Genomic DNA, 24197 nt, shown 5'->3' on the forward strand with positions numbered 1-24197 from the left:
GCAGGTTTTCAGCTTTCTTCTAAATATCTTCCTGTGTGTTCAACGGAAAAAGAAAAAGAATAAATCGTAAATGTTTGGAATCATTTGAGGAGTAAATAGTGAGCGAATTTTAATTTTGGAGTGAACTCTCCTATATGTCAAATCATTTCCCCTCAAAATTCAGTTACATTGTTTAATTTAGATTTATCGATGTCGAAGTTGTGTTATTTTGAGTCAGCTTTAAGGGTCTTCATGGGCCTGCATGTACGCTTAGTTTGGAGATTTTAAAACTAATTTCTGACTTCTCCGCAGTTGCAAGTTTAAAATAAGTGAGATAAGCAATTCTAGTAATTGTTAATAAATGTTAATAAAAAATAAAGACAAGTAAGATTTTTTTGTGTGTGATTGTGTGTTAAAAACTAGCTTGATGTGAGGCATAGATTTATACACATGTATGTATATGATATATGATATGTATATATCTATGGATGTGAGGCAGCAGCAGCAGCAGCGCGATGTGATGAGATGCTGCTGAGGGGTGTGGTCTCGAGGACGGGATGAGATGAGGAGATGAGAGGGAAGAGGAGGAGGAGGGCTGAATGACGGAGCGATAGACAGGAGAAAACAGGAGAATAACGGCGTATTATTATTTCAGAGTCATGGATTGTGCGATGGAATAAGGATCGGAATCAACAAGAATGCGTCATTAATATCCTTCCGCAAATTAGGTATGTGTCTTATGTGTTATATTTTCTGTGCGTTTCATTTTACTCTCATTTTTTCCTATAAATGTGTTTTGCAATGCATTGAATTTACATCATAAACACGTTATGTCCAAATTGTATTGTGCTGTACTGATACATTAGCCTACATTAAAGTCCGCGGAGGAGGTGTCATCCTAGCATATTATCTTATTTTTATGCGCTCAAGAAAAATTACTGTTGTCCAAAATTCACGATAATATGCAGTAATGTAAAATGTGTGATGTTCTAGTATGTATTTACACGATTCATGCATTTATTTACTAAATCTCGCGCTAGGCCTAGATTTACATCCTCTGTATCCAAGGACATTGGGCGCGAGCAGTGCATTGCCCACGGTGTTCATGAAGAGCGGAAACAGCTAGTCAGGGATACGATTTTCTGCTCTACATTTCTCCCGCAAGAAAATGTTGTTTTGAAGCGGATAAAAGAGACTTTGATGTTTTAAACTCACATGTTATGAGATCATTTATCTTCTGTCGTGTGGAGTAGATAATATGTCTTCATGCATGGTCATTATGTGTGTAGTGTAAATAACGTAAAATAGCCAAATATGCATATCAGATATCAGAATTAAAATACTAGAATGCATTAAAAAGAGTGAATATGTACACACACATTACTAGATTTCATATTTTTACATATTTGTAAGATATAAATGTTTATATTCAGAGTACTTGTGTCTACATTAGGTTACAAATAAACTGATGCATACAGTTTCTGTTTTTTCAGATCAAGTTTAACAGAATTGTGTGTGTGTGTGTGTGTGTGTGTATTATGCTTTGATACGCTGGAAATAATAAAACTGTTAGGTATCAGTGGAGTGGAAAATAATATATTATTTTCAAAATATATTAAATAATATTTAAATAGTTCATTTTTACATCCTGCTCCTCAAGTAAGGTGATGCATTTGTTTTTATTTATGTATTTCTTAACAAAATCTATTTTTCTTGATATTTCAGACATTAATTATATCCAGGATGTGATCCCCAAATGTTTACAAACTTTTAAGACAAGCATCAACCTAAAAATCAGGACTTAAAAGCTATTCCACCATGCACCCCTCCTCTCGTCCCTCTGTGCCCCCACGTACCCGCAGGTTTGACAATAGGCGCACAGAGCCAAAACCAAGTCAAGGGGCCAAGAGGGAGGACAAAAATATGAACACAGGATCTTCATCCCCTCGTCGTGGCACTCGAGGACCACCCGAGTCTTCCAGGTTAAAAGGCCCTGGTCAAGGTGCAAGGGCCCCAGTGGTTCAGTCCAAACTGACTCGGCCAGTGAGGAATGGTGCTCACGCAATACCAGCAGTCTCAAAACCAAAAAGTGGGCGCGCTGTATCAAACCTAGCCCCAGCTGTGGACCCAAATTGCAATGAGCCCAGCCTTCCTTGTCTGTGCTGTGATGGCCATTCACCTCAGGATAGCAACAGCCTTTTTAATCACAACCATAACAACAATAACACTGTAAACATCAGGCAACAAATGAAGATACCGCCACCATCTCCTCCGAATGAGTTGCCTTTTCCAAAACAAGAAACTGAAGACGATAAGTGTGAGCCAGAAGTAAAACAACCTGATGACTTACCTTTCCCAGTGGAGGAGAAAGAGGAGGAAAATGGTAATGTGGATAAAAAAGAGGGCGATGACCTCAAAAATGATGACTGCAGTGTAAACGTGATTGGCAATGTTGATGTGAATGGCAATGGCAATTGTGATGGGGATGATGATGAAGATGACGATGAAGATGATGATGATACTCTTGTTCCTTCTTGCTGCAATTGCCCAGAATCCATGCTGGACTTCTCTCTCACATCTTCTACCTCATCTTCTTCCACGTCCATTAGTAGCTGCTCAGATCTGGAGTGTGACTGCCCTGATACATTTTCATTGTCATCCCAGGACCAAGAAGGCCCAGAATGTTATCCATCTTCTTGTTCCCCACTCTCCAGCTGTCCTTCCTTTCAGTCCAATGCCATACCATTGGATCTCAACCTTTCTGCAAGATCACCTTGCTCTTCTGATGAAGGCTATCCATCAGCACCTTGCTCTCCTTCTGACTACACAGAGGGCAAGTTTTCAGAAGAAGAAAAATGTATTAAAGTGGATCTTCTCCATTTTTTAGACTCCATAGAAGAGTTGGGTAAAATGGATTTGTTCTACCGCATTGTTAGGCTGGCACATTGGCAACTTGATGGAGAACTGATTCTCAGAGATAGGTTGGACCACCAGCAGAAGCTTCAAAGGGTCAACAAAGAAGTGAAGTTGGCTTATTTTGTGAAACTTCAAGAAGAAGGGTTCAACTTTGGCGATGAGGATATCACTGGAGTTTTGGACGAAATGGGCAACATTGACATTCCATGGAAGTTATATAAAAGCAACAAATCAAGTGACTCCCAGGAATTTTCTGATGCTGGGGTGGATCTGACAGCTCCTTCTGACCTTGATGAAACTGCTTCCTCTGATTCACTTGCTCCATCACCATTAGAGCCTCCTCCCCGTCCCCCAAAGCCTCCAACAAGGCATGTGAGTGTTCAGCAGGGATCACACACTTATGAGAACATCAGTGGGCATACCTTCTCAGCCCCATCCACCAATAATGCTACTTCTTTCTCCACAAGTGTCCCTGTTCCTTCCATGGCATCTACATCCCCAGCCTTGAAACCTCCTGCCCTTCCGCCTCCACCATCACAGCCTGTGCCCTACTTCTCTCTTAATTCAGACAGACCTGCTCACTCCTCCCCCACACCACCCATCCCTCCACCAAGAAGACGTCATAAAGCCCGACTAGAGGCTCAAAGACTTGCTGAACTTGAAAAAGAAAAGACTCCTCTATCCCTTCCACCTCCAACGTCAAGACCTCCTCCGTTGCCACCACCACCTGCTATGTCCTCTCCCCCAGCTATCCCACCTCCACCATCAATCCCACCGCCTCCATCTTTTCATGCTCTGGATGTGGAAATCCGAAAGTTGCTTGCACTAGCAGGACTCACCCAAGCTGAATTGCTTAAACTTAGTCCTGAATTGGGTGTTTGTGTAGACGTAGTTGTGGATAATGAACAGCATCCAATGTCTGATGTCTCACAAATTGGAGAAATCAGTGCAAACAGAGCACACAAGGAAGACAGTATGGATAAGCGGTTACATTGCAGATTGAGGGAAGAAACCAGATTTGGGAAAGATATACAGAAGGTAGAAACTCTAAGTGAAAACGAGATTTCTAAAGACGGGCAGAAAGAAGCTTACAGGACAACATCCTTCACAGAAATGGCAAGACGACGAAAGAGAAATAGTGGAAACTGTAACCAAAACTGCAACTGTGGTTTTGGATCTCCCAACTTGTATTACAGCACTGATCTTAGCAATACAAGCATCCCAAATGTTAGCTTTGGAAGTTTTGATTATACTTCAGTGATTTCAGACACCCCACCTCCTCCACCTCCACGACCATTACCCCCTTGCCCACCAGTTATTTCCAATCCTCCTGAACTTCCCCATCTCAAGCCATGCACTCTACCTGCCAATGCATCACGACCTGATCGATTTGATTGGCTGATAGCCTTTACCCCAGATATTGAGCCACCACCTACTGATATGCGAAAACCATCCAATGATGGCATGTTGCCAAAAGGCTCAATTTCAGGCCCAAAAGTCACCACTTTTAAAGAATTACGCAATAGAAGCAAACAGAGCTCCCCACCAGCTCCTGTTCAACCAGAACCTGATCCAACAGTCATCACTCCAGACCCTGATTTCTTGTACAACCTCAAATGGAGAAGAGAGAAGACAGATGGAGATGGCTGGGAATATACTTCCCAAGCACAAGCCTCTTTTCTTCAGCCTCCGCCAACTCCTGCCTCATTGTCCCTCTTTAGGGAAATGTGCCGCCTGAATATACAAGATGAATGCAGAGCCGATCCTAAAGTCTCCCAACAAATGGGCTCATCAGTAAGTGAAGGCAGCCTTAGGACTATTTGTGGTGATAAAGCTGCTCACACCAAAAAGATTCAAAATGAAGATGACCTGGAGGTCAGGGGAATGGCAGATGGAGCATGGACTTTGGAGTCCAGGACAACAGGTAAAGTTGCATTTTATAAATATATGTTTTCCCTGACATGTTCTGTTTTAGAAAGTTCATCTACATCACAAGTAGCAAAAAATCAATGGTATATTAAGAAGAGAATAAAAGAACAATGATCTGATGATATGGAAAGTGGTGAGCCAAGATGAGAATCACACAGGCAAATGGGTAGATGAATCAGCAGAGCAAGACTAGAGGGAATCTCAGAATGCAGCAGGCTTAATGCTGTGTTGTTTCTCATGATGTCACAAAGCCTTTTAATTATTCATCCTCTCAGCAGGCCAAGTCCTTTTCTCTCATCCTCTCTTCCTTTCCCTGCCACATATTCTCTTATACTTTCCTCAATCAACCTTCTTATTTTTCAGGCACTCGTATGTGATTTTTATGAATTGAAATCAAAAGGATAAAAATTTCAAAACCTTAAGTAACCCACCATCAAAAATATTGTCTCATACAGTAGTCTTTATGCTTAGTGCTCACCTCTTTTCCAAACATCAATCAGAGGAACCCATATTTCTGTCAATCTTTTTTTGTAATTAACTCTACTGTAAAAAGAGCGAACCTCAATTCCAGTGAAAAACATCACGTTAAGGATTTTTTCCCACATTGAAGTCTATTGTAGGGAAAAAGCTTAACGTGGCTTAATGTACTTTAACAACAAGCAGGTAAAATCAAATTTCTATCAAAATTTTCTCTTGATAAACACTTTCTGGTGTCAAAAGAATGAGCTCTAATTTTAGTGAGTGAAAATTTTCACATTATGCATTTTAGGTCCATTATAAAAGAAAAAAAGCTTACCATGGCTTAACGTACCTCAACTAGTAGGGCACACCAAAAATCTATGAAATTTTACTTGTAATTAACACTAACTACTAGCAAAAGTTCAAGCCCTGATTCTGTGGATAAAGTGAACAATATCACATTATAAGCATTTAATTCCCATTGAAGTCCATAAGAGCGTGAAGTTTATTTATAAACTAAATTCGAGAGTATCACGTGCTTATGATTGCTTGAAACCGGCCCCGCATTATTCAATTTATGATTCATCAGACAATTCTTAAGCCACTGTAAACACCCTGAGTTCCATACAACAGTCATCTTTGTTTTAAAGAAACCCCCCTTCCACCCCTACTCCTCCTCCTTTCCTAGATGGGTGGCATGGTGGTCCAGTGGTTAGCACTGTTGCCTTACAGCAAGCACGTCACTGGTTCACTGGTCACACATTCTCGCCTTGCTCACTTGGGTTTCCCCCGGTTTCTCAGTTTTCCTCCCACCATCCAAAAACATGCAACTTATATTAGTTGACTAATCCAAATCAGCACCATAGACATGTTCTTATAAGTAGTTATCTCTTAAGAGCATTCACTATCTGTTCATTAGCTACTACAGCAGGGGATTTTTCGAGATCTACCCGAGCTCAAACACCCCTCTCGCCTTGCAAATGGGAGGGAGCCCCGGGCTTGAGGATCTTATGAGCTCAGGGCTCTCTTATAATCAATCATCAGCTAAGTATGAACGCTTGAACTTTTATCAAAAGAACCGTTCCCATAATTCCATACATAAAGTAAACAATATCACGTTAAGCGTTTTTCTCCTCATTGTAGTCCATAATAAGGAACGGCTTAGCGTAACTTTACAGCAATCGAGGGAAACCAAATGTAAAAAGGCTGTTCATAAAGTCAAATTTTATTTATAATAGAATAACCGTTGCTGTCAAACGAATTTGCAACAATACTGTAGGGGAAAACGCATTATTGTTCACTTTAGCTGTGGAAACAGGGCTCATTCTTTTGCTAGGAGTTAGTGCTAGTCACAAGTAAAATTTAACAGAAATTTGATTTTCCCCGCTTGTTGTTAAGGTAAATTAACATTAAGCTTTTTGCTTATAATAGACTTCAATGGGGAGAAAACACTTTATCTATCACTTTTTCACTTTATCTATGGAATTGGGACTCGCTCGTTTAAAGGTTCAGGACACCCTGGAGTCAGTTAAGACAATGTTAGCCCTGTCAGCTTGAAATGTGGGGAAAACTGGCTAATTTCAGCTTCCGAGTTTAAAATTATTTTTGGGGTGGGATCAAAATCGGCGACGTAGCGCAGTACTGCAAGTGCAATGATGACGCGTCAGTTTCTCATTATTATTCATAGCGGAGTTTTCTTATCCTATGAGAAGAGCCGGCTGCTTAATTATTCATGAGAGCATGTGCTTTCCGAAGGCAAGACAGACCTGCCAGTTTCAAGCAAGCTGTGAGACACAGACCCACGGCACGCAGTAGACGTTCATGAAGACTCGTATGTGTTTGTTTCCATGATCCACAGGGTTTGTTGCATGTTTTTCCCCGCGATGTTGTCAGAGCCGATCATACAGCAAAGCTGTGTGTGTGATGCAAGCATTTTTGTCGGGAGAGCAGTGCGAGAATTGAAGAATGGCGGACGTTGACTTTCATCAGGAGTTCGTTCACATTCAGACACATCGCCGTGCTGCTGTGTTTGCATAAATCCTCTATATTACCAGCAGGGCTAATGATTAAAATAGGTCAGGAGACCTGCTGCACTGAGTCTGCATTCAGATCTATAATTTAGACCCGGGGATCGAGGGAGAATCCTCATTTATAGTGTTTACATAAACACACTTATCTTTATAATGATATAAATTGTGGTATGAAATTATGAATAACAAATGTAGCAGGGCATTAAATTACTGTTTATTTCTTTGCATTTTAACTTTGTTAACCGTAAACTCACGCGTATCCTCACGGTTTGTGTCTCATTTTGTGAGCTAACTGACAACAACAGTTGTTTGCTCCCCTTCTCCCCTGCTGGCCACGCCCACTCCACGCCCATTAATCATGCATCTTTTAAAAAAATTCTCAAGTAGACTTTAACCGAAAGTGGGGGTTGCCATCGCCCTTTAACAGTAGTTAGGGTTAATTACAAGAAAGGTTTGACAGAAATTTGGTTTTATTTGATGATGTTTAAATACATTTAGCCACGTTAAGCTTTGTTCATGTTAAGTATTTTAGAATGTCCCTTTCCACTCTCCTCAACCTTCCTTTGTCATTTTTCTGACATGCATTGTTATCCCCATTTATCAAATTGATTCTCCTATGCTTGTTATTCTCTCCTCTTATTATTTTCAATTGGCCATTTCACATTTGCTGTGCTCTTTTCGGTTGTTTATCTGCCCAATGGAAAATGCAAATTTGCTTGTATCGGGTTACAACACATTTGACATCAGATTTAAATGGCCTCTAATGTGGCTGTAAATTGAGTAGGAAATACATTAGAGGGAGCCCTCATTTTGGTTTACAAGGTTAGCACGTTGCACAACTCTGCTAAAAGCATGGTTTGGCTAATTAATACTAATCCTTTTTCGTTAATATTAGCATTCACGATTTTTAAACTTACTGTTTATTTCTTCAAGTTGTGTGTGTGATTTTTGTGTGTTTTATTAACAAACTGCTATTTAGTGAAGCATATATTTTTCTAGCTAGCACAAGAACATGACCTTATGCCTTTAAGTGTAGCAAAGGTATGACTCAGGCCTTTACACCAATCACAACACAGCAACAAAGAAAGAGGAAATGCTGAGTCAATCTGATTTTTGAGTGAGACGTTTGAGAGAGATGTCAGCACAGTTCCGGTAATGTGATGTTTTTTATGCAAGCAAATCGTAATATTCAAGTGATATGTGCTGTTTAATGAAGCATAATGAAGTGTAAAATGTTTTTAGTTTATGATTCGGTTTTGTTAGACGTTTGCAACAGGCAGTCCAGTATTATGAAAGAAGGTGATTGCCAGTGTTCTGTGTCTGAAACTGCTTACAGTATGTCAAGGCCTTTGCCATTGCAGGTGAAATGTGATCCTAATGCAGCTAGAAAGAGAGAGTTCATGCTTACTGGTTGTTGGTTGATGAGGAATCAGATGTATTGCTGATAGGTTTTACACACTGTATGCCTTCATAGAAAAGCAGTATATATATTTTGAAGATGATTTGTTTCAGTTATACAAATTTAAAGCATACGGTACTTACTATTCTGTGCAGTTATTAGGGCTGGGTATTGAGTTCAATATTTTTTAGGCATTGACAGAATTGTTGAAAATGTTGAAAAATGTCAAAAATGCTATGACATTGGTAACTCTTGTCAATGTTAGCAAACCAAGTGGCAAATCTATGGCAAATAGAAACTGATAGAAAGATACAGTGCTCAGCATAATTGAATTAAAAAACAAAAATGAATAATTTATCAATTTCTCAGTGAATATAGGCATTTTGGTGCATTTAAACAAAACAGATTTATTAAACAGATATATTTATTAAAATAATATTTTAGTCACCAAACATATTTAGAAGTTGAAAGATAATACAATTAAATTCAAGCAAAATATTGCAAATATGTTACAATCTACAAAATTTCAGCTAAATTTTTACATTTTTTGCTTCTCTTAATTTTTCCTCTTTTAAAATTTGTATTATTGTAATATTGTTCTTTGACATATAAATTTGAGTGTACTAGTCTTTGGACTGTTATCGTAAGTTACTTTGTTAAATAAGCTCCAGATTTGGCTTCAGTACTGATTAATCTAATGTATATACACAAATATAATATTGTAAAGCTTCCTATTAAAAAATATGAATTTAAAAGAGAGATTTGTGAGGGGTGTACTTATATATGCTGAGCATTGTAACATGTAATCTTGTTAAAAAAAGGAAAATTGCAAAAAAAAAAAAAAAGTATTGTTCTGGAACTGATATTGAATTTAAAGTATTGGTAATTGTAAAAATAAAAGTTATAATAGTAATAAAAATAATATTAACAATAAAACAAAAAAAAAGAAAATGTGTGCACTTGACTGATTAGCTTTATTGAGGTTTTGAAAATGAATTTGAAAATTGATTGAAATTATAACATAACTTCTTTCTATGAGCTAAAATAGGCATTATTTTTAGCCTGTTCTTACCTGTGAAACTTTTTAAGCAGCATTTCATAAAATGTGCCATTCCATATCAAGTGTGCTATTATTTTGTCATCTTTTTTAGCCATGTTTTAATGTTAGTATAATCAGGGGCGGATTTAGTGAATTTAGGCCCTAAGCAATAAGGCCCAAGTTCTGAAATGCACCCTTTCAATGTTTATTTAATATTTATTTATATTGTTGCTAGGTTTTTTATATCAATCTTATTTTTCGACATATTATATTAATGCAGTCTCTACATTTTAAATGATTAGTTTTCTTAAAATGAAGTTGCAAAAAAAAAACATTTTATATATAAGATTATATATATATATATATATATATATATATATATATATATATATATATATATATATATATATATATATATATATATATATGTATATGTATATATATATATATATATATATATATATATATATATATATATATAGTTTACAGGTGTAATTTATACTTATAAATATTTATTGGGGGCCCCCCAGATTTATCTGGGGTCCTAAGCGGCCACTTACCTTGCTTATTGGTTAAATCCGCCCCTGAGCATGATTAATACAACAGAGAAAATCCTCTCCTTAAATATAGCGTATTGAATGTCTAAAAGAGTTCTCTATCATCTGTTTCATCATATTTACATAAGTGCATTCTCTCTTCAAAATGACACTAACATTGTCCCATTCTCTCTTTTTTCTCCCTCTTTCTTCACTGTTTGCTGGTTTACCATCCTTTCCCATTCTTTCCATTCTGACTCTACGTCATGTTATACATTCATGAATTCTTCACCCCACACCTATAATGCTCCTGTTAAAGTGTCCTCACCACCCCTGTCCCTTTCCTTGACCTCACCTTATTACCTGCACTCTGCTTCCCTGTCACAAGCCTCCCAATTTTATCACACTGACACTACCAGTGATCACGCCATGTCCTATTATGAGGGTTCCGTAAACATCTCGAATCCCTTATGCATAAATTCCACTTTTGACTGCAGCAAACACGACTATACTGACTCCCTGTACTCCGCCGGCCCGGAAAACAATACATTTTTGTTCTGTAAACAAGAAAATGGTCTCAGTGGTGGCATGGATTCTCAGTATCACCACTGTTATCATGCTGACAGCTTTCTAGATTCTTTATACGTCTGTGGGCATGAGCCTGGTAGTGCAAAAAACAGCTTCTGCCCTGTGTATAACAATGAAGTTGATTCAATCAGAAATGACGGTTCACTCTACAGTGATAGTAGATACTTAGGAAACCCCCTGAAGCTGTTCACTGACCCTGAACCACCGACTGACATTAACACACTCACTGAAGGAGACATAACACCTTACAAAAACATCGACATGCAGACTTACATAACAATGCGAAACCTTAAAAATAAGAGCAATGCGAAAAAATCCACTTATAAAGATGCCGACTCGCTTTTTGAGTTGAACTCGGGCAACATTAATGATTCAAAACCGTCTAACAATCCATTTTTTGACAGTGGTGAACCCACAAAACAGGACAAACTTGTATCTTTCCCTGCCTACTACCTTTATAACCCTAAAAACTGTCCCTTGCATAAAGGCGCCCCACCACGGCTTTCCCCCGTAGGTGCGATCTCTCCTCCCCACAGGTCCGGGCCTCCAGTTCCAGGCACAGATGTTGCCCGTCTCTGTTCACCCCTTTTCCCTCGCAGTCACACCATTCCCGCCCTCGCTGCTCCCCTTTATTACCCTTATCTGTACACCCCCCCTGTTGAAGCTCCTGTGCGGGAGCCACCGGTCCCCATACTTCACTCTCTGCAGAGTCCACCACCGCTCACTTTCAGTAAGAGATCAGCGCATTCTCATTTCTCTCACTTCGTCCTCCACCTCTTTCCACCTTTCTTTGATTCTAAAGCACCATGTCTGTTTGCCGATGTGTCTCATACATGTCTTGTTTAATTTATAGCACTGTCGGTGTTTGTGAAATTGTGAAAAATGTTCTTGTCTGTTGCATGATGACCTCAGTTTCTGAATGTGATCAATTATTGCTTATTTCATTTTGTTTTCTTTTATTTGCAATGTTATATTATACAATATGTGAATATTATGTTAAATTAAAGCTACACTACGTGGGTAACTTTTAGCCCTCCAATAGTTGATTTATAAAATTACTTGGAGTTTTTTTTTTTTGTTTGTTTGTTTTTGGTTCTAATGTGAGTTTGGAATTAGATAATTGAGTTACTCTCATGTTTTTATTGTGTGACAACTTTTGTACATTTTGGGATTTTTAAACCAGAAAAAAAAACAACTTTAGCTTGGATCTATAAGATTCTGTCTGTGAGCTAATCAGACTTTCAAGAAGACCGCAAGAGGACTAAACAGAATCATCTCAGATTGATAATTCATCCATGTTAAATTCTTGACACTAGCAAATAGAGAGTATTATGATGCTGTGTTGAAATAAAATAATGAAACATACATACAGTTGAAGTAAGAATTATTAGCCCTCTCTGAATTATAAGCCCCCTGTAAATTTTTTTCCCCCAATTTCTGTTTAAAGGAGAGAAGATTTTTTCAGCACATTTCTAAACATAATAGTTTTAATAACTCATTTCTAATAATTTATTTTTTTATCCTTGTCATGATGACAGTAAATAATATTTTACTAGATATTTTTAAGACACTTCTGTACAGCTTAAAGCTACATTTAAAGGCTTAACTGGGTTAATTAGGTTAACTTGGCAGGTTGGGGTAATTAGGCAAGTTATTGTATAACAATGGTTTGTTCTGTAGGTTATCGGAAAAAAATAGCTCAAAGGGGCTAATGATTTTGTCCCTAAAATGGTTTTTAAAAAATTCAAAACAACTTTTATTCTAGCTGAAAAAGTAATACTTCTCCAGAAGAAAAAATATTTCAGACATACTGTAAAAATTTCCTTGCTCTGTTAAACATCATTTGGAAAATATATAAAAAAAAATAATAATAATACAAAAATTTGATCCTGCATTTGTGCACAAATCTCTATAAAGATGATGTACATTTTTAAATGCTTTTATGAACATGTTTATGAAAATCTTACCCTTTGGAAAAAATCATGTGATTGATTTAGATGCATTGTATTACAATAAGATGAAATGTAAATATTTTCTATTGTTGGTTATTATAGCAGGTTTCTTAAGTGTTTTAAATGTGAGATATTTTTAATGATAATATGCTATAAAATTGTACAGTATTAAGATTTAACTGTCAATTGGTCAACAGTTTAATTGATAGGGTCTTAATTATAAAAATAAACATTAGTTTGAGTCATGCTGATCTACAGAGTTTTTGCTTTATGCCTGAAAAAGGAGATTTATTTTGTACTAATGGTATAACAAAAACTGTTAAAAACTTCAGTCAATGTTTTTCTGTGCTATAAAGCGTTATTATGTAATAATTTCCATCTTTTTAGCTTTTTTTTTTAAGAAACAAATTTATTTATTTATTTACTAAATATATTTATTTTCTTTTTTAAATATTTCCCTAAAGATGTTTAACAGAACAAGGAAATATTCACAGTGTGTCTGGTGATATTTTTTTTCTTCTGGAGAAAGTCTTATTTGTTTTATTTCAGCTAGGATAAAAGCAGCTTTACATTTTTAAAAACCATTTTAGGGTCAAAATTAATAGCCCCTTTAAGCTATTTTTTTTTCGATAGTCTACAAACCATCGTTATACAATAACTTGTCTAATAACCCTAACCTGCCTAGCTAACCTAATTAACCTAGTTAAGCCTTTACATGTCATTTTCAGCTGTATAGTAATATATAAAATAAATGGGGGCTAATTATTCTGACTTCAGTTATATATTTGATATATTAAATGCATATATTTGTATATTAAATGCAGAGTTTATGAAAATCTCATAATAATATTAGTAATAAATAAAATTATAAATTAAAATAATAAATAAAATTAAGTGATTGATTTAGATGCATTGTATTACAATAAAATTAAATGTAAATGTTTTCTATTGTTTGTTAATGCAGCAAATTTCTTAAATATTTTAAATGTGAGATATTTTTAATGATAAAATGTTATAAAATTGTACAGTATTAAGCTTTGAAGGTCAGATGGTTAGTAGTTTATTAAATGGGGTCTTCTTAAATACAATAATAATCATTAGTTTCGGTTAAGCTTGCTTTATGCCTAAAAAAATGGAGAGTTGTTGTGTACTAGTGTTATAATAAAAAACTGTTAAAAGCTCCAGTTAATGAAATCATGTAATCATTTCTATATGTTTTAGATTTATATGGTTCTACAAATGGTTCTATGGTTCTATCTTTAAATTTGAAAGATTTTTGATGTACATGTAATACATTTAGGGTCTGGCCATTTTCATGTATAAAAGACGCCATATCATTTCTGCTATGAAAAATGTACAAAAGCTCATTATCCCAGACCTTGATCATTCCAAGGTGAGTTGTTTTTGTGCTATTTTGCACAGATTATTTATGGCTCAAGGCTAAAATGTTGGAAACTATTAGAACTTTGGCTAGAAAGCTTTAAGGCAAGTAGGCCAATAAATAGTATAGATACCTGCATTGTAAACCATATAAACTCTGCTTATGCACCTTTCTCTCCATATACTGTAGTAGTGTCTGAACTGCTTTCCTGTATTTTAAAATGTATGACATAAAATTTGATCCGCTTATAAAGCTTATGACAAATACACCAATTCAAACTCGAATATTTGAAGTATTTATTGATGATGTAAATGTTATTGATAAGGGGGAAAAAGTTACATAGTGTGGCTTTAAAAATCCTTTTTTTAATATAGATATATGCACATTGCTCTCGTTTAACATGTATCTTGATTTTATGACCTTTATGTATTTTATTGTACTGTTAACCTAACTTTTATATTTATTTCATTTGAAAATGATTTTCATAAAACGCTTCTCAGCATGTCTTGTTTTTCCTTTATCTAACAGTAACGCATGAGACCAACCAATATATGTCAAATCAAATCCAAATATTTTTCAAATGAATAAATCACTTACATCATTTATTCATGAATATTTGTACCTATACACGTTCCTCACAAGCTGCTGTCATGTACTGCACTGGATGGCTCAAGATCAACTGTAATACATGATCTTCTAATAATTGAGTTTCTAACCCCACCCTGCTGTTTTTCCTCTTAATAGCTGTCCGCAGCTTTTCTTTTGCCGGATCTGAGCAGAAGAATGGGGCCTGGATGGGAGAGGATGTGAGGTCCTCAATGAGTGCTGAAGGGCTGTCTTCTGTATGCCTGCTAGAAAAGAAAAGTAAGAATATATGATTACTGAAAAAAAGTGTTTTATTGTTTTTTTATTTTACTTTTGTAAATAATTGTCATTTAATGTGTTTCTGTCACAAAGCTCTTGTCAATTCAGTCAGTGTGGCAGTGGAGGCCATTTTGGCTCAGTTCAGTTCATCCAGGACTGTTGTTCAGAAGGTATGTGCTGTGCTAATTTAACTTTTCAAATTGGCATTATTAATTTCACTTTAGTTTAAAGAGCCCCTATTTTGCATTATAAAAGATCATTTTTGGTTTTGGGGGTCTCCAACAACAGGCTGCATGCACGGTCAAAAAACACTTTCATTGTCTTATAATATGCAATATTTTTTTATCTAATTATCCCAATGATCCCATATGATTCGTTCAGTGATTCATTTGTTCCCAAACCCCTCCTTTGTGTGAGGCTAAACTTAGAGACAACAAACAGAAATGCCCACCAAGGCTATGAAGTAGCACACAGAGTATGTGAGAGGCCAATGCAGGAATGCAATAAAGCAATGCAGTTAAAGGGCCAGGAACCTCCTCTGTCTCAGCAAGGTTTTTTCACACCTCTAGCTTGAAAAAAAAAACAAGGCAACGTGACAAACAAGGATGCAAAGAACTGCTGGAAGAGTGTAGTTTTTAATGGAATATTTAATCACCCACGTCGTATGGGAGAAAAAAAAAACTCCGCATTTCTCTGTAACTTAGATGGACTAGGTAGGTAGCTTCAGAAAGCTGTGTGTGTATAAACTATCCTGTCACAAAATGCAGCAAAAATCCTACACGACGGTAATAGTTTGATTAAGGTGTTTTCTAAAGATGTTTACACTCAGAGAGCAGCATTTAAACCGGATCTTTCAGTCCATAATATTGCAGTGCTATTAACATACTGTAAACTTAGTAACTAAATTATTTTGACTATGGTATGTCTTTGAAAACTGAAAGAGTACTTCTGGCGACACAAACTAACTTTTCCATCTGAATAAACATAAACAAAGAATATTGATTAATCACTTTATTACACACTTACCAAATCTGTAGAGACAGGACAATGACACAAACTAGAGCAGCCTTTTTTTTAAATAAAGACGAGCGGCAAATCTGGATTTCACAATTTCCAGAGGCAAAAAGCTCTCGGGTAAAAATGTTCCTTACAAACATATTGCTGTAGCTTGTTGCATGCATCGTAATTCACATGTGAGTCCAGCTGTGCTCTCATAGCGGGGAAATGAAAACAAAACCTTCGTTGCAGCACATTTATAAATGCTACACTGACGACCCATGTCTCCAAACAATTCTTCTTCCACTTGTTTTGGTAACACAACATTGCGTCTTCGAAGCTATATCATGCATATTAATGAAGTTGCACCTCATTCACAATAGGGCATGCTGACTGGTTTGAAACAAGTCTTTCTCATGAATTAATGCTGCACTCAAACATGTCACGTTGTACTTGCTGGTACAGACATCCAGTCTCCACACTGGAATACATGCATAGATCTAATCATTGTGATGTAGCTTCAAAAATTTGTTTCAAACCAGAAGAACGAAATAACGCACTTTTAAGTGAAATATATGTGTCCTAATAGTGTTTTTAGCAGCATGGGATATGACTGTCAACATCTCAAAAAATGTGTTTTAGTGTTTTGTGACCAGCATATTACTCTACTCTTAACGCTAACCCCAAGTAATAACAATGACACGCATTGACCACGCCACCCTTGTGTAAAAAAAGCTGATGGTGGCCATAGCAAAGACAAACGGCAGAGGATTGCGACTTCAGAAACAGATTTAAATCGGTAAAGGAAGAAGCACACGTCGTGTTTTCAACATGGTTTTGGATGAAATATGTAAATAGCCCATAAACATTAAACCTGAGAGATAAAGTACAAGCACTGATCTAAGTGATTACAAGCTGTGCAGAGCAATTACAAGTTACAACATGCAATTAAATACATATTTTGCAAACTACATAAAACAAGGCAACAATTTTAATTGCACTTACATGTTATGATCTGGAGGAAGAAGAAACTGGTCCATATGAACTGTAAGTCTAACAAAGTCCCATACATAAAAGTCTCTGCTGCTCCTTCTTTTAATCGCAAATGGCCGACAATTCTTGCATTGCAGGTTAGGTTATTATATCATAAATCAGAAAAATGACAGGAGCAAACACAGCAATAGGTTGGCTATACTGTGGTGTTGTGAAAAATAACTTTACCCCTTTATTCCCCACAACTTCATCATTGTGGAGGATAGTAGCATCTGTGTGCAAGTCCAATATGAACTAAGGATAGCTGATGTTGTGCTGCATCTTCTTTTGTTTAAAGGTAACTGTGTAGTTACTAATGCAGTGAAAATCTGTTTGCAAATTTTATACACACGAACCCATTAGTGCATTGAATGACTTTACGTCTTTGTGAGCTAAACTAAGTTTTTGTGAACTGAGCATTGTATCAGTTGATGAAATACGGTTATTTTCTGTAAATTTAAACAGTCCCATAAAACTTCCAAATTTTTACAAAAAGTTCCTGTCAACAACTGCCGGTATTTTTCCATAAATTTAACAGATTTTTTTAACAGTGTAAATAAATTAAAGCCAAATTATAAATGTTGTGTTGATTGAACTAAACAACATTACATTTATGTAACTAACTTAAGTTCACTCAAATAATTACTCTTTCTTTAAGGTAACTTAACTCGGTTACGTGGAACCTGTTGACATAAAAAAGTTAATTAAAGCCAACATATCATTTTTTTTTGAGTGGAGTGATTGTCATTTTCATGTCATGATCAGTTCCGTTATTCCCCGTGCTCCGCTAGCATCTGAAGGGAAAGCTACATTCATTTTTTACTAGATCCAGTACTATATATTTGGTGATGTACCCTATTGAGGTCAACGCGTTTAAGCAAAAGATCCGAACCCGACACAATTCATTTATTAGACTATTTAGTTGACCATTTCATTAAAGAATCAATTGTTTGAAACACAGTGCACTTTCAGATTTAAACCTCAGCTGGATGTTTTCATTCACTTTGAGCTTTGTTAAACATCTGCATGGAAGGTCATTTAAAAACCCATAATAGGGGCTCTTCAATATAAGCCTTGACCGAATTGATCATTGTTGTATTATGGTGCAAATGTAGTAACTATGTTTTTTGGCACATTTACTACCAATTGTATAGCTACAGTTTTATTGCAAAACCAAACTATTGTTTGTATTTCGAAACCATGGTTAATATATGGATACTCTGGTTTAACTAAAATAACCTTTTTTTGTATTATTAAATGGTTAATAACATTGTTCATTCACAGATAAAAAAAAAATGAAACAAAAAAGAATGAGTAAATCCGTACCTGTTTTTTTTCCTTCTATCTTCATGCCACTTTCATGCACTTGGCTTATCTCTACCTTTTTATTTCTCCAGTTTCACTCAGTAGATAAGGTACTTCGAAGTTCATAAATATGAGCTTTGCGAATGACTTATTTGCACACTAACCTCATGCACCTTTTCACCTCTTTCTTCTATTTTCATCTCTATACCTTTTAAATTCATTTGAATCACCTTATCTTATATCATTTTTTCTGTTGTTCCATTGCTTTGCACATTTTTTTATTCTTTCTCTGCCTCTTGTCTATCTTCCATTTTCCTTTCCTGACCTCTGTTGACAGAGCCTTTCTGGAGACAGCAGTGTAAATCCCTCTCTTGGTCGTCTGGTACTGCAGTGCCTTTGCCCAGCCCTGCGCAGCCTGCTCTGTGATGGACTCAAGCCCCACCAGAGTGACCTCATTGCAGGCAGAAGGCCAAATTCACCCTGGGGTTTGGTTCAGGCCTCCACCAAACCAGGTAGACATCTGGCATAAACATTACGTTTGATGTTATATCACTCATTCTCTCTCTCTCTCTCTTTTTCACTATCTCTCATCCTCAGGCCTGTTTTATTCTCTTCTCTTCTGGCACAGTGAATCCCTGCAGTACTGACTCACCCATCTCTGTCATACTTCCAGTCTTTAAATATTCCTCCGTTTTCTCCCTCAATGTTCTTTCTTTTCGCTGCTTATATTCCTTGTCTAGTATTTTCAGGAGCATTAGTGTGACTTCAGTAAATTGTGAACATTCGTTCTGTTGCCGCTCATGCCAGATGAAGTGATAACGTCATTTGTGTTTGTCCTTTAGGCCCGAGCACACAGGCTTTGCACAGCCTTCAGACTAAAGTAGCAGGTCTTCATCAGCTAAGGCAGAGCAGGCACAGATTCAACGCCTTCCTGTTTGGCCTTCTCAAGTAAGCAAGAACTTTCCTCAGCCTAAAATCTAATTCATTTTTATTATTGACCTCTGTGTGTGTCACGATCACCAGCGAAATACAACCAGAGATCGATGGTAAATATACTTACATTCACTTAAACTACAAATCCGCCATGATATGGACTATAACACCCAGTCATGCAACACACAAACACAACCGGTTCCAGATCTGCACTGATTAGACTCTCACAACTGATGCTGCATTTGATACTGATTACTACACTACATAAGCAGCACAACACATTCAATGTGGCTGAGTCTTCTTATCTGTTTAGGTGACATTACAATGCGTTTTCTAATTCGTGGAGACCTGGAACCGGTTGTGTGTGTTGCATCACTGGGTGTTGTAGTCCATAACATGGCAGATTTGTAGTTCATGTGAATGTGATTGTTACCAGCGATGGTTGTGGATCACTGGGGATCGTGACACTGTGTATTGGCTGTGTATCCTTTTCTCATCTGATTTATTATTGCCCTCTTCCAATTTGTCATACAGTATCAAGCTTTTGGATTATTGGCTTTCCCATCTGCAGTCTTGCAGCGGTAAGTATTGACATTTAGTGGTATTGCTGGAAAATACACCTTAAAGGTATAGTTTACCCTAAAATAAAAATAAATGTTTTTATTTTATTGAGCCTCAAGTGGTTTCAGATCTTTAGGTGTTTCTTATTTTTCGATTAACCAAAAAGTACTTGGTAAGAAGTTGGTAAGCGGAAACCACTGACATCCATAGTGGAAAAACACACACTATGGAAATCAATGACTTTCGGTTGCTTTTGGGTTCAATAGAACAATGAAACTCATACATGTTCGAGGATGGGTGAGAGGAGATTTTAGGGTGAGATATGCCTTCTTTTTTGGACCAGAAATATGTTAGTAACAGTCTAAAAATGGTCTGAAATTGTAACAGAATGATTTAAAATCCATCAAAAATGATAATACTTGATAAGATGATAAGAACTTTCTGATTCTATAAAGTCATTTTCTGTTTGGAAATATAAGGGTCAGTCTGATAGATCATTCATTGAAGCATTACTTTTCAAGAAATAAATATTCAAAGAAATATAATCACAAAAGATAAAATTTGGTGTTGTAACAATATGTTCATGCTTGAGAAAGTAAAATTTTTCTATAAAATTTATTTCATGTTTTAAGGCTGTGTTAAATATTTTATCCAGTGCAGATGTTAATTTTATGTTATTAATATGGTCATATTTATTACATTTTCTGCTTTATGTGAACTATTTAATTATACTGTAGTTATCAGTGGTGGAAAGAGTACTGAAAAATTATACTTAAGTAAAAGTACCATTACTTGACTAAAAGTGTAATGCAAGTAGAGTAAAAGTATCTGTTGTAAATATTACTCAAAGTACGAGTAAAAAGTAGCCCTTTCAAAGAGTAGTGAGTATTATACTGTAAAAAGCTGATACTTTTACATGTCATTTGTGCATGTGTGTGTAAATGTAACATTCTGTAGTGCTTAAGAGCTATTCTGTAGTGTAAGATCTTAATGTTAGGTTAGATTTAGGTTGTGATGTCAGGTGACCAAAATTCAATGTCTAGCCAGCTTCTAAAGACAACATTATTTTGAAGTCCAATACTGACGTCAAATGACGTTGATATTTGGATGATTTTAGGTTGTGTTAGAAAGTGACCAAAATCCAACATCGAGCCAACATCTTAAATCAACGCCATATTGATGTCATGTTGACGTTTTTTGTCTGCTAAGGCCATTTCGGTCATCATACAGTAAACGTCTCTCATCAGTGACATACATCTAAACAGTCTCTGGGTCAACGCGTGTAAAGATTTTAGACATCTTCTTGGACACTTTTAATGCTTTCAAACAGTTTGCTGCAATTATAAATTGCCCATGTCTTGAGGTAGTTCAGTTTGAGGTGATTTACGTTCTATGTGCGATTGATTTGACAGGAATCACAGGACTGATTTTTCTAATACCCATAGACCAGAAAAAATAAAGCTGTGACTGCAGGTTGAAGAAAAGTATTGGAGTAAAAGTACCGATACAGCACCAAAAATGTACTCAAGGGAAAGTAAAAGTAAGCATTTATAAAACTACTTATAAAATTACAATTTCTGAGAAAACTGCTTAGTTACAGTAATCTGAGTATTTTTAATTTGTTACTTTACACCACTGTTAGTTATCGAATTATATGTCCTATTAATTTAGTTAAGTATTTGCCCTTCAAGGCTTAATATCAAATTTAAAGACTTGAAATAACCACAGACAATGAGCAAATGAGTTTAATAAACACTGAAAAATGTTTCAATGACTATACATACACAAATACAAATATTTCACATTTAATATATTACTTTTTTTTTTTAATAACTGTTTCTTTTTCAACAATGTAAAATGTTTCTTTCTGGTCTTTCCCACTGCCAAAATGACAAAGAAAGCTGATCCTGATTGGCCCTCGTGCGTGCATTCGAAATGCTGATTGGCTCACAGAAAGAACCTTATAAAGCCAAGCTAGAGTTCGACTTTGTAGATAAAACCTTTTTAGTTTTTGAAATAAAAAGTCCTAAAATGTAAACAACTTATAAAAAACCCATCACATAATATAAATAAGTTGTTATTTAATAAGAATATGTCAATAACTCAATTTTGACAAAAATGTCAGATAGAACCTTATAATTCTAAGGTGATAAATGGATGTCAGTCATGTAATACAGTATTTTACAGTACAGTTTTAAATAGTATGGAAAATTAATGTGTGTCACAAAGCATAATATTTTGGAGTATGCCAAAGGTACCAGGATGGTCTATTTCTGGTGGATTTTTAAAATTTGGATCAGTGCACACTCTTATAGCTAATTTTGGGCAAACCCCATTACTTTTGAGTAAGATTTGATTTACAGCCAAAAAGATTTGAACTTTTATGAAGATTTCTTTGGCTCTAAAGTTAATGATTTAGCAAAAATTTGAAACACTCACAATTGGCGGATCAGTGCTGCTGCTTTTCTCTCCAATAGAGTAAGAAATTAAATACAAATTTTAAGATGTTTACTGCGACAAGGTGCTTGATAGTCCAGTTAGCATATCAGGATGTGCATAACTATACCCCAGAGTGTGATAAAGAGACAGTTTTATGCATTGGTGGTTTGTTCCAAAGCCTATCTACTCTTCTGCTACACAAAGAAAAATTTCTTCTTTTATTCACAGAAGAGTGCATACTTTCAGGGCGTATTATAATTAGGTGAACTGGGACGCAGCACATGTGTCCGTTGTGTCAGACAGGGGACTTTAGAGTCTCAGCTAATGAGCTGATGAGTAAACCAGGTGTTTGACTGAGGAGATATGCAAAATGTGTCATTTAGGCAAACTTCAGGAATGTGATTTTGACTTCAATCCAAATATCTGAATTAAATTTATGCACAAAACTGGAATATTGCATAAAAGATTTGCAAATAATGCAGTGTTTCCCACTAATGAGTCAAAGAAAGTATTGTCTATTCCTGATAAGCTGCTGCCAAATATCAACAAGACAAATGGAATGCGGGTGTCTTTTTCTTTTTAATAAATGACTTGTTTCTCAAAAGTACTGTAAGACCACACTCTCGAGACAGTTCTGGAGATAATAGTACTGAACAACTGTGATGACGATTTTTGGATATGGTGTTTTAGAATGACTTAAACCGCATTTTAGATGATTTACACTGTTGATGTTTTACACAAAGCATATTATACACCTTTTTAAAATGTATGTGCATCTTGGCATTTTCTTGACACTTGGCTAAAATAGGTGGATGGAAATATAGACTATCAAATCAAATCGCTTTTATTGTCACATCATCAGCAGCACGTGTGCTATGATGAGTGAAAAGCTTAGGTGCTGGCTCCAGACAGTACAAAATACAGATAGAGCAAATACAACGACAGTGCAAAATACAGACAGTGCAAATACAACGACAATTTAAAATTGACAGCGATATGTACAATGAATAGGTGTCCACAAAGTTGTTGGCAGTATTGTTTTAGGTATGGATTGGTTAAAGTGAAGTGCATGCTACATGTTGATGGTGTGCAGTGAGGGGTATGGAAGAGTCTGTGTGTGTTAAGTGTTCATCAGCCTGATAGTCTGAGGGAAGAAGCTTTCCTTCAGCTGGCTGGTGCGTGACTGGATGCTGCGGAACGAGTGTAGCAGAGTCTGTCATAGTGATGTATCTTTATGGCCAAACTCAGAAATTTGCATTACTCTGGTTCCCTCAACCAAAACAGTATGTATACATTCCATCATCTATTGACTTATTGGTAAGGATGATCAAAGTACAAGTTTTATTGTCATGTGTACAGCGTCTAAAGCAGGGGTGGCCAACCCTGGTCTAAATCCTTTTAAAAAATCGTATAAACAGTGACTTTTGCATGTACTGTATTTGATTGAAATTCCAGAATTGTTCATAACTCTGCAAGCATTCTGAATAGCAGATGCTTATAACATTTTATCAAAGATAAATGCTTTTGTTCAAAAAGTAACTAAGTTCTGCCTGTTTTGCAAGAAACATGCAAGAATAAAGCTGCTGCTCTCCATGTTTTCTATTTTTTTCTGACAACAAAACACTTGAATGCCACAAGCTTGTGCTCACATCTTCATTTGAAGTAGGAAACTTGTTCATTTGTAGAAGTAGGAAATTTCCTAGTGAAGGCATTGTCAGTTTAAGCATTGTTACCCAAAAAGGTAAATGATTCTCATATATTTTGTTGATCAGGATTATTTTAACAGATTAATGTAATATTTATGAATTTTGAGGCCTATATGCAATTGGTAGAAGTAAAAAGCAAGGGTTTGGCTTGAA

The 24197-nt window shown here is 36.1% G+C and overlaps 1 protein-coding gene across 4 annotated transcripts in view; it reads left to right on the top strand.

The window, feature by feature from the left end:
• The first annotated feature begins 534 nt into the window (after positions 1-534).
• Positions 535-24197, top strand: part of rusc1 (RUN and SH3 domain containing 1) — a 34074-nt gene continuing 10411 nt past the window's right edge. The window contains exons 1-9 of one of the 4 annotated variants that reach the window (XM_005157911.6): positions 535-707; positions 1705-4819; positions 10607-11605; positions 14953-15072; positions 15166-15242; positions 18498-18515; positions 18743-18917; positions 19248-19353; positions 19873-19919. In XM_005157911.6, the coding sequence (XP_005157968.1) occupies positions 1798-4819; positions 10607-11605; positions 14953-15072; positions 15166-15242; positions 18498-18515; positions 18743-18917; positions 19248-19353; positions 19873-19919 (4564 nt within the window). In that variant the 5' untranslated portion in view covers positions 535-707; positions 1705-1797. The remainder of the gene's footprint in view (positions 708-1704; positions 4820-10606; positions 11606-14952; positions 15073-15165; positions 15243-18497; positions 18516-18742; positions 18918-19247; positions 19354-19872; positions 19920-24197) is intronic. The other 3 variants (XM_005157912.6, XM_681985.11, XM_005157913.6) reach the window with 3 other exon arrangements.

This window comes from Danio rerio, chromosome 16 (genome assembly GCF_049306965.1).
Source record: "Danio rerio strain Tuebingen ecotype United States chromosome 16, GRCz12tu, whole genome shotgun sequence".
NCBI lineage: Eukaryota > Metazoa > Chordata > Actinopteri > Cypriniformes > Danionidae > Danio > Danio rerio.